At 52.4% G+C, this 11,606-nt stretch overlaps 1 protein-coding gene across 7 annotated transcripts in view; it reads right to left on the bottom strand.

The window, feature by feature from the left end:
- Nucleotides 1-889: 889 nt before the first annotated feature.
- Nucleotides 890-11,606, bottom strand: part of PLD1 (phospholipase D1) — a 99,231-nt gene continuing 88,514 nt past the window's right edge. For all 7 annotated transcript variants that reach the window (XM_035901171.1, XM_035901172.1, XM_035901173.1 and 4 more), the window contains 4 exons: nt 10,403-10,537; nt 6,947-7,100; nt 6,226-6,340; nt 890-5,672 (listed from right to left, as the gene is read on the bottom strand). In XM_035901171.1, coding sequence (XP_035757064.1) covers nt 5,448-5,672; nt 6,226-6,340; nt 6,947-7,100; nt 10,403-10,537 — 629 coding nt within the window. In that variant the 3' untranslated portion in view covers nt 890-5,447. The remainder of the gene's footprint in view (nt 5,673-6,225; nt 6,341-6,946; nt 7,101-10,402; nt 10,538-11,606) is intronic.

Genomic DNA, 11,606 nt, shown 5'->3' with positions numbered 1-11,606 from the left:
CTGCGCTGCCCGCCAGCCCCTCCGTGCCCCGCGGGTCCCTCCTGCTTGCCGTCACCTCTGCTTGCGAGGCCTCGTGAGCGCGACGCAGCGAGGACGTGCCCAGCTGCGAGACGTCGATGGTGTCCATCAGCAACTGCTGCCTTTACCCCTGCCCCGAAGCGCCCGCGCCCCGATCGCCGTTTATTGTGTTTATCAAGGGCGCAGGTTGGATCTGGAAGTTTTGGAGATGCGGAGAGCCCCTTGGCAACGTGAGGAAGGAGATGAAACCAAAGATGCAGAGAAGTTAATGTGTTTTCAGTTTGCAAGAGCTTGGAAACGCCACTGATGCTTTATTCATCTCTTCTCCCCCTGGAGGACAGCAGTAACCTGCTTTTCCCTCTCTCTATGCTGAATTTCCTTCACTGAAAGCTCAAAGGGACAGTGGCAAGTTAATTCTATCTTGGAGACAGACCGTTTTCGTCTGTGCCTTTCATAACCCCTTTGGATTATTAAAACACCTTTAAAACCGGATTTTTAAATTTATTTAAGAAGTCAAATTTTCTCTTTGTGCTGTTTCACTTCAGCAGTTTCTCTGTCCCAGGAAAACCCAAAGGCCTCGAGTCTAGCCGCTGTTATTACGACCTTGGGCCTGTTCCATCACATCCCAGCTGCTGGGGCTGCACTGCCAAGGCAAGGCAAGGGCAGAGCTCAGCCCACAAGCAGGATGAGGCCACAGTCCCCAAAACAAGCAGAAATGAGACCGAAGCCAAATGCTTTCACACGTGACGATCAGTTGTATTTTCAGTCCATTAATACACATTCATTGACCAGGTAAGAGTGGAAAGGGAAGCGACTGTTAGCGGAAACAAGGATACAAAACTCAGTTCCAGCAGCCTTCACAGAAGGGATATTCAGTGTTCACAACCGCACCGGCGGAAGGTGGAGATGCGCAGAGGCCGGCGCTCACGCTCCACGTGGAAGCTCTTGCTCTCCTTTTGTCGATTAGTTTAGCTAGAGACACGATTTAGGAAAAAAAAAAGAACAAAAAAAACCAAACCCCAACCCCAAACCATTCCCAGAACTGCGACCTCCGACACTTCTTCTCGTTTCCCGAGCATCAAGAAAGAGTCAGGTAAGTCGGAATTATTTACTTGGAGGAGATTTTATGAACACAGAGTGGGAGGTTAAAAATTGAACAGTCACAAATATTGGAAAATACAACAAGGAAGCAGGCGGGGGGGAGGGGGGGAGCGAAAGCCCAAGGGGATCATTGCATTCAGTGGTCGATGTACAGTTTGTGGGTCTGCTCCACTTTGATCTACCTTAATTTCACAGGCTTAACTTGATTCATTGCCACGGCGTTACGCTCCTGCTTTAAACCTCCATTCTGCAGAGCTCCTGATTCCGGCAGGACCTCAGCCGTGCAGAAGGGATGGCCCGTTCAAAACAAAGCCCCAAAACGCAAGAATGCATTCGCCTCTTGTGGGCCACCCAAGAGATGCCAACCTCTACCCGTATACCCAATCTGGACACCACTTGCTTTCTTCACCTCGACCACCACCATGTCCTACAGACCAGGACCACGTCCTTCCTGCCAGAAAACCAGCGCAGCCGCTCCGCAGCTGATGGGGGGTGTCAGTTCAGACCTGCCTGGGTTTGGGTCTTTACATGCGGCAGGAGGAGAAGGAAGCAGCATCAACCTAAAGGACCATCCAGTTAAACGCCCCCCCAGATGCAGCCTCTGTGCACAGATTACACCCCCCCGACTGTCCTGACTACAAAAGACCTGTTACACTGCAATAACAACAGCAAACCACGTCTGAGCTTGATTGTACATGGGTCTTTCTTTGGAAGGAATGAAGATATTGTAAATTATTACTGCCAGGGTCCCAGACAGGCAAAACCCGCATGGAGATCTCCCCTGGGGGGCAGCACCAGGATTGCAAAAATCACGTTGTGAAACCTGATCAAAAGAAAGGAAAGCGGAGCGTTTGGGGTTTAATCCAGCAAAGGTCACATCAAGTCAGGCGACAAACGGAGACCAAGAGACCAGCGACTGAGCCGAGCGCTTCGCATCTGCCATGGAGCACTGGAGTAGTTCTCCTACTGATTATTTTTTAGTAAAGTTCTTACATATGATGACATTTTATCCCTCATTTTTTAAACCATGCATTAATTTTGCAGTGAAATACTTATCCAGTCCAACATCTATACAACAAAACACGTATTTAAAAATATCAGAATATTAAAAAGATACGGTAAGGAGCGTGAGTTCTCCAAGTGGCACATGTTAAGGAATAAATTACAGGGAAAAAAAAAAAAAAAAAAAAAAAAAAAAGAGTGTTCTACTCGCACTGAGCTACAAAATAAAGTCTGAGCCTGGAAGAAGTTCTCATTTCTGATAGTTCTAACAAATAAACGCCACAAGAAATGTTTCTGGGTTTGCTAGTGCTTGAGTCCACATCGCTTGTTACAGTACTGTGTATTTGCAAGCGATCCTCTCCAGTTTGAAGGTATCAAAACTAAACCCACGCTGGAATGACGGCCTGGGAAGTAGTGATTGTTCCGGTGCAGAAATCAACTCACTCAAGGTGTTCAACCCCACGGGCTTCTTAATATAAGAAATAAACCTCCAGCCGATGGGACCCGAGGAGCCAGCTCCGAACATCAGAGCCAACAGGAGCCGTGCCATCACGTCTGAACGCTACGAAATTCCTGGCGTCAGGAATTTAGCGTTGACACAGGGAAGGGATGTTCAGCGCCGGCTCCTCCGTTCCCGCAGAGGGAAACCTCCTCCCAGACAGGCAGCCAATGCGAGGCCTGTCTGCTACTTTAATAACGAAAGACCTTTTTAATTAGCACCTTTTTGTAAGAATCAGTCCGTTAGATCTCTCCTCCGTGGCTCTGCTGCGTCGCCTGGGACCAGCGGCCATCGCGTGGCGGGCTGAGCGCTGCAGAACCCGGTGGTTTTTCCCCAAAGCAGCCTGGCAGAGGGGGAATTAACGCCACTGGAGTTACGAAGCCCCAGTAATTAGCTACCTACCAGCTTAAAAGTCAATATAAGGATAATTTAACAATTACAGGAATCTTTGCTAACATGAGGACGGGGACAATAAGAGCACTTAGAAGATGACAGGAGTCTTCAAGGTTCACGTGTACGGGTGGGGGGGTTGAATGCTTCAGCTATGAATACAGATCTGTGTGCCTTACCATGATTCTCTGACAGGCTGTAATTGTTTAAAGTTAGCAGCTTTGTTCAACCTAAACCAGCTAAAAACGTTATCAAGAGATAAAAAGCTCTGAACTAGCACTGACGTGAAATAACGAGACACCTTTGATCTTTCTTGATTGCAAATGGTCGGGGCACATATTGCTCCGGCGCTGCAGGGGGTGACCCCAGATCAATTTTTTTAAGGGGGAAAAAAAAAATAAAAATCAAGGGAATGTACTTATCGGCTCACAGCGTGCCAGCTTAAAAGCATCGACCCCCTGGACCAAAGACCATCACTTACAATGCTGCACGTGCACTGCCAACAGGCTCACCAGCCAGAAGGGACTGCAATGGGCAACAGCAGCTCCAAAACACGAGCGCAAACCAGCAGGAGCTGCAGGAAAGGGCTGAGACTCCGGCTGTCCCGCAGGAATGTCTGGCGTCGTTACTTGCTCGGGGGATGCAGCAGGTACAGAATTACCTGGCGCCTATTTTCAGATCTGAAGACACAGAAGGCAGTTGGCTAATACATGGGGCCAGCTATGTTTTGGGGATAGCTAGGCGATCGGTACGGTTCTTTTCCAGTTAAAACTAGGTGAGACTGTTGGAAGAGCCAAAAAAAGGAAAAAAAGAACCATGCTTGTGAACTAGAGTAAATACCAGTCTGCCCTGGACTTTCGACCAAGGAGAATTGGGCACAGCGTTATACCCAGCTACTGAGGGGATGCCCCCGGACGCGCTGGCAGCAGAGGGCTCAGCCTCCCACTCCTCCAGATCCAACTCTCCTTGGGTGTTTCTAATGCCCTGATCTCTTAGTGTTCGACACAGCATTGCCACCCGATGGGGAACACCGCTCCCGAGACCGCAGCTGGAGCTGGGCACGATATCAGGAGAGACAACTCCTCGCAAGATGGAGGAAGGTGTAAAGACCCAGGACGGCACCCACCACGCGAGGTCCCGACCCAGGAGCAGTAGTGTTTTTTGCCCAGGGATGCTGAATCAAATCACTGCTTTGCTGCACGGTGAGACGCAAAATAGCTTTGGAAACTGTCTTATGGAAAGGGAAAACAGGAGCGGGCATGCAGCGTTTTACTTGCGCTTGGGAAGACACCTCCTGCACCACCACGCTCAAGGGTTGGGGCCAGACTCATAGCAAAGTCTCCTTGCACCCTTGCGGTCACCCCATCCACAAAGCGACACGCCAGCTCAGTTTGAGCGTGGCCTCAGCTCTAGCTTAACAGCCTTTCCCTTCTTTTAAAAAGGTAGACTTTTCCTTCCATCCCTTTTCTCCCCACATGCTGCAATCTAAATACATGAATGGAGGACCCAGAGCACAGAGCTTTGCCCAGCTTTCGAGTTTCTGTCCCGTGACACGCAGTCCCTCCCTTTCCTTCAGCTCTGGAGATCTAAGGCTCGAGTTTAAACCTTGCTCCTCTCCTGGAGAAAAGCCTTCGCACACAGTTTGAACAAACTGACGTGCTGCGTTTCCATGAAGGCCAGCAAACCCCAGTGATTTCCAGCACCTCCGGCTCCATCAAGGCTGGTCTTTGCCAAGACCTGGGCACCACCGTGCTGCGCCTGAGGACTGCTGATTGCTCTAGCTGTGGTAGCAACATCCCCCCCCGCCCCGCTAGAGGGAAGAAGAGACCGAAACACTGATTCCGATACGAGATTGTTAGCCCCTTTCCATTTAAGAAGTGAAACACCTACACTTGGCAAAGGTGTAGGGCAGCCCAAGGCAGCACCGAGCAGCACCTCCCGACAGCGCCGGGGCTGCACGACGTGCTCTGACGGCGTAGGAAGGGGTGAGATGGGGCGACTCCAGCGAGCCGAGGCGCGGACACCCGAAAGCCTTAGAAGCACACACAGCCCACGAGCCCTGCGCAGCCACGGCACGATCACGGTACGTATGCAACCACGGTATACAGCTGGCAGCAGTAACAACACTAACGGGGATTTGCTTCCTGTCCTAGGAAGTGGCCTGCATCCTTTAGGTGCTCAGAACGCGTCTCAAGAAGTAACTCCTTCAGAGGTTAAGCTTCTCTTTGCCATCATTTCCCAGTCTTTCTGCTGCCCTCCTTTGCTAGTGTCAATTTGCTTCAAGTTCCCCCACCAAAATCCTTAAGAAAGGCACATCAGCTTGGTGGAGATCTTTCTTCACTTCCCTTAGCAATAAAAGTCTTTCCAAAATCCCGCATTGGTCATTGACTGGACTCTAGACAACCAGACTTTAAAACGTAAAGCAGCCTGCACCTTCTTAAGTCCAAACCTCCATGGGTACCATGGACTCCTTTGTTCCGACGGAGGGAAGCAAGTGCTCTTCCTCCAGAAAGCGAAAGGGGAATTGTACTAAAAACCCACGGATCTTTTTTAATTCTTCTGCTGCTTTCGCAGGATCATCAGTCGCTAATTTGGGCTTGTTGATGAAATCACGCAGTTGGGTTAAATTATTCACCTGGTCACTGGGAAGGCATCGGAAAACCTGATCAAAACAGAAAGCAGAAGCGGCAGTCAGCGCGGGGGAAATACTGCAATGCGGAGTTCCCGAGAAAGACCAAAAGGTCTAATACAAATTCCTCGGGACAGGAGTGACTTAATTAACAGCCTGGAGAACGGGGAGGGAAGAGGTGTGTGCCTATCTGTGATATGGCTAGAGCAGGCAGAGAGGAAGCTCCGGGGCTTTTTCTGATCACTGCAAAAGCTCATTAGAAATGAGAAGTTAAATTTGCTTCTACTCCAGTTAGGCTACGGGCAGCTGGAAGCAGTAAGTACACCGCGGCGATTCACCAAAGCCACAGCTGATACAAATAAAAGGAGAAATCGCAACTTCTTGGGCTGCCATCGCACTTTGAGGATGCCCAAACTCCAGTTTCTTGTTCACAGCATCCAACCCTACTCATTCCTCCAAAGCATCTCTGGAGGTCCAGCTCCAGGAGCTGGATGTGCTGCCCTTGCCCTCCCCGTGCTGCTGCTCCCGTTGGCATCTGCTGCCGATGTATGGGAAGGAGTGAGGGGAACCGTGCCGCGTTCCTCACCTTATCGAAGATGGTGGCATTGCGAGCCGCTGTAGAAATCCACACCTCCTTGAAGAATTTGTCGCAGACGGGATCCTGGTGTTCCGGACTGAGATCGGAACCACCAAGGATGACCCTGAGAAAAGAAAGGGATCGATGCTCACGGAGGCCGAAGCACCAGGTGCTCCCCCTCTTGAGAGATGCCAGGGGAGGAAAAGTTTCCTTGGGACTTGCCAAACCCCACGTGCTCCCAGCGCCCTCCCGCTCCCGTCCCCTGCAATCGTCTGTCAGCCTTAACGCTGCCCAAGTTTAAAGAAAAAGGAAAAGGTCTTAATGAAGAAACAGCCATGTTGTGGGCCAGATGGCTGCTCCAAGTGAGGAAACTTCCATTAGAAAGGGGCGCCGCCACCCAAAATTAAGAGAGTGTGAAAACAGGATCTGGAGGCAAAGTATCACTGTCTTGTTTACGAGCTCTCCCAGCAAAATCCTTGAGCAAAACGATTTGTAAGTCAAGCTGCTGAGCTGAGGACAGGAGTGGCACGAGAAGGGCTAATGCCAGTGAAACGGCGGCAAAACTCTGGGCTAAATCCAGGCCAGGCAATGCTGAATCTGAGCAGGCAGCAGCAGCCCCGATGGAGTGAAAGGCCGTGGGCAGGCGTAAGCCTGAGCAAGCCCAAGCCTGAGCAAGCCCTGCCTGCACCCCCGCTTGCTGCCCGGGCTCGGCCAGCCCCACGCATCCCACCTGAAGCACCGCAGCCGTAGGGACTGGGCAAACTTCCCGGCGCTGTAATCCTCCCCATCCATCACGGAGGGGATGGTCTCGGTGTCCTGCACGATGATGGCCATCTCGCTGTCCCGCTTCCCCAGCATGCTGCGGTCGTTGATGTTGGCAGAGCCTGGCGAGGGGGGAAAGGAAGCACCGGCAATACATCACCCGCCGCATCAGATGCTCCCGCACACCCCCCCCATCACCCCCCAGGCCCTCCGCATCCCTCGCCTCTGTGGCAGACCAGCTATGGCTTCACTAGGTAAAACCCCGACCAGAGGGTTTCCTTACGGTAACACAAATCCCAAAAACCAGGGTGAGCGGGAAGGCAAAAAACGCCCTAGTTTTTGCAGGCTTCAAAAGCTCCAAGCTTGGAAGAAGGTTAAATCATAGCCAAGCCCAGACCAACATTTGCAAAATGGCCTCAAGTGGTGCCAGGGGAGGTTCAGGTTGGACATTGGGAACAATTCCTTCCCCTTGGGGCTGTCAGGCACTGGAAGGGGCTGCCCAGGGAAGGGGTCGAGTCCCCAGCCCTGGGGGGATTTAACAGCTGGGCAGAGGCGGTGCTGAGGGCCAGGGTTTGGGGGTGGGATGGCAGGGGTAGGGGAACGGTTGGGCTGGGGGAGCTTAAAGGGCTTTCCCAACCCAAATGATTCTTTGATTCTATGAAAAGTTCGCTCCCTCTGTAACTTCCCAGATGCTTGTGATGAAGGATGCCACAGATTTCCAAGGGCTTTCCTGCATCTGGTCTGGATACCAAGTTACCCGACTCAGGATGGGCTCCATGGGTAAATCCACGGGTAAATCCGCTCTCATCTTTACCAGTGTCAAGAGGGGAAGTTTTTCATTTGCATTTGGGAGGTGGGGGTTTTTCAGGAGGGGGATCTAGGAAGAGGGACATCATCTCCTTGCTGTGGGTAACCAACACCCAGACCCTCCTCTCCCAACGGGTCCACGCTTTTGTGTCCGCAGACGCAAGAGCTCCAGCACCGTCCCTGCTAAGGCAGCGAGGCAGCAGCAGACCCCAGGGCTCTGGGGGACCTTCTGACCACGGGAGAGGTTTCTTTTCTGCTCCTTCCCCTATGCCTGCTGCAGCACCACTGCGTGCTGTGTAAACCCCACACCCCAGAAAGGCGAGAGGTGCTTTCCAGAGGGGTGCAGGGGGACTCACGGGTGTCCTGTGCACAGCTCCCCACTCGCACCCTGGGAAACAACCACGCCAATCCCCAGCAAAGCTGCTGGAGGGCAGCAGAAGTTCCCCTCCGTTGCATTTCTACTCCATGGCTCTGGCTGTGCCTTTTGGGGAGAGCGGGGGGGGGTGCCTCTCCAAAATGCAAGTAAGGGTTTGGGTGCTGGGCCCACACAGGGGCTCCAGCCCTGACCCTGTGCCGCGATGGGAGCTCCCCAGCCCCGTGTGTGCCACGCAGGGCCTGACGCCCTACCATTGCTCGGCTTTATCCCCCAAAACAGGTTTCCCTGTCCCACGCAGCCGTCGGAAGGCGAGGGATGGGGGACACCACAGCACTTGTTGGCTCCAAGGGAACAGCAAGACGCAGCCAGCCACCGGAGTCATCAGGTCATCAACCCACAGAAATCATAGAATCATAGAATGTTTTGGGTTGGAAGGGACCCCTAGAGGTCATCTAGTCCAACCCCCCTGCAGGAGCAGGGACACCGCTAACCAGATCATGTTGCTCAGAGCCCTGTCCAACCTGGCCTTGAATGTTTCCAGGGATGGGGCCTCCACCACCTCTCTGGGCAACCTGTTCCAGTGTTTCACCACCCTCATTGTAAAGAACTTCTTCCTTATATCTAGTCTAAACCTACCCTGGTTTAGTTTAAAACCATTACCCCTTGTCTTGTCACTGCTGGCCCTACTAAAAAGATTTTCCCCATCTTTCCTATAGGCCCCCTTTAGGTACTGAAAGGCCGCAATGAGGTCTCCCCGCAGCCTTCTCTTCTCCAGGCTGAACAAGCCCAACCTACCCTGGTTTAGTTTAAAACCATTACCCCTTGTCTTGTCACTGCTGGCCCTACTAAAAAGATTTTCCCCATCTTTCCTATAGGCCCCCTTTAGGTACTGAAAGGCCGCAATCAGGTCTCCCCGCAGCCTTCTCTTCTCCAGGCTGAACAACCCCAACTCCCCCAGCCTGTCCTCATAGCAGAGGGGCTCCAGCCCCCGGATCATTTTTGTGGCCCTCCTCTGGACCTGCTCCAACACTTCCATGTCCTTCTTGTGCTGAGGGCTCCAGACCAAACAACAAAAAAAATATCTCCAGACACAGCCCCCAGCTGCGCAAGAGACCCGTGGGCACTAGTTAGGCACCATTTAGCCTTCCCAGGGACTGAATTAACTCAAGGGGAGCAAACATCTCCAGAGGAAAAAGGAGCCAAGCCCTTCTCCGTTCACCTCCCTCTCCTGCACAGTGGCATTTTATTCCCGTGCACGGTCTCTATCTTGAGTGGAAAAGACACGACACTGGCTCCCCGTCAGCTCGCCAGCTGGCGCGGATGCACGTGCTGTATAAAAATCCATCCTCAGGCTTACAGGTACAGGAAAACAGAAATGAAGAGCTGCCTCAGGCCCCCAGACCGTCCCCACTGCCACGAGACCGCTCCTGCTGCAATATCAAACCCACCCTGGGCTGCTCCGAGTACTGGAGAGGGGATCTGACCCCGGGAGGGTAACAGGGGAGCAAACCTAAGCACAGGTCGCCCGGGACTATGGGCTGAACCCAGGAGGGGAGCGTTCAGCATTTTGCAAAATCGGGTATTACGTTACTCTTCAGCAAAGTTTTCGTTGCTGATATAACAGGGTTTCGTTAAAGAAACAGGCTAAAACTCTGCTTTTCTGCTGCGACGCAGAGCTCCGAGCCTGCAGTCTTGCCTCTGTGCTTTGCGATCTCCTAATAAATACGGTAAGGGGAACGGATGAAATGATATCCATTACTCGCTGTAACATATTTGCCCGTTCTTAGGAAACGGAGCTGATAAATGACACATGTTGTGCAAACCTTCCAAATTTTACAGCACATTCTGTTCTTTAAGGAACAGATGACAAGTCTCACAAGTCTTCCTGCTAGAGCAGGGCTTGATACAAGACAGATGGACAATATTCCCTGCACTGGGATTCTCTTCACTGCTACACAGAGATTTAAAGCCATTTTAGAAAAACAAATCTAATGACAGCCCTCCAAAATCCTCTCCTCCCTCCTACCTACCCCTCCTGATGAATTTATGAGTTTGTTTATGTGGGTTGGGTTGTTGTTTTTTTTTTTTTTTTTAAACCAAAAATATTTCACAAGAAAGAAATCACAACATGGAATAGCAGACGGCACCGCAGCCTGCGCCGAGCGCGGGGCAGAGAGGCAAAGGGACTAAACCCAGGTGTAACCAAGTGGTCCAAACCCCTCCCGCCAGCCCCCCGCTCACCGATTATAACCGTGTTGTCGTCAGCAATGAGCAGTTTGCTGTGCACGTAGATGAGCTCCGTCACAAGCTTTCCTTCCAGCTCGGCATACGTTCGAAGTCCACAGAACGATATGTAGTTTATCCACTTATCTCCAACTGGAAATTGAAAGGGAACAACCCCGATGGGATGAGGCAGGTGGAAGAAAGAAGAAGGAGAAAAGACCCTCTTTTTATATAAAGACCCATATGAATAACGCTTCACTTTTGACCTTTTAAAAAAAATAATAACCCAACAGATAATGGAAACCGGTTTCTTTAAATTCAGACTTTAAAAGCTGCCTGGGGGGGGTCTCTGCGCGGCTCTGATCCGCTGCCTGCTCGGATATGTTCACTTTGGTGAAAAATGACCCAAATCTCCCTTGCGCAGCACGCAAGCACTCACAATTTACACAAACATCTTAACATCACCGAACTATGCGACTGTTTTTCTGCAGATCCCGCAGGAAGGAGGCTGGAAGCAGGTGGTGTGCCCCTGCACGGCACAGAAAATACGTTCTCACGAACTTGTCTGCAGCCCAGATTGCCACCAAGACCTAGAACTAACGAGGCGCTTTGTACGCCCCTGGCATTTACGCCGCGTGGGGTTTCGTGGTGCTCGGATTCCCCGCAGAGCAAATTCAAGCCGGCATCCTCATGGCGAGGAAGCGACCCAGGAGCAGCGTCCTGCTTCGGAAGGCTTTTCCTCCCCACGTCCGACAACCGCCAGAAACACGCCCGGGATGGGGTTCACAGGGGCAGGGGGGGAGGCAGAGGGCTCGCTGCTCCCAGAAGCGTGACCCTGCTCGGGCTGTTCTCCAAATTAACGCTGTCCTCAGCAGCTGCAGCTGTGCCGTGCTCCTCCCTGGGGTCCTCCCCTCCTCCGGATCCAGGCTGCATCCAAGCGTGAAGTCTGACAACCGGCCAAGGCTCACGTGGCCCGACAGACCTCGCCGTGGGACGATGGCCAAGGTGGTCGCTCACGAGCCCACAGCACACATCGCTGGTCTGGAGTCCCAGGCTGCTGGGGAGCGGCTGGGGGAGCTGGGGGGGTTCAGCCTGGAGCAGAGGAGGCTGAGGGGAGCCCTCATCGCTCCCTACAACTGCCTGAGAGGAGGGGGGAGCCGGGGGGGTCGGGCTCTGCTCCCAGGGAAGGGGCGATGGGACGAGGGGAAACGGCCTCAAGTTG

This window comes from Egretta garzetta, unplaced genomic scaffold (genome assembly GCF_000687185.1).
Source record: "Egretta garzetta isolate BGI_Z169 unplaced genomic scaffold, ASM68718v1 scaffold638, whole genome shotgun sequence".
Lineage (NCBI taxonomy): Eukaryota > Metazoa > Chordata > Aves > Pelecaniformes > Ardeidae > Egretta > Egretta garzetta.
This window is presented reverse-complemented; position numbering and strand designations above follow the sequence as displayed.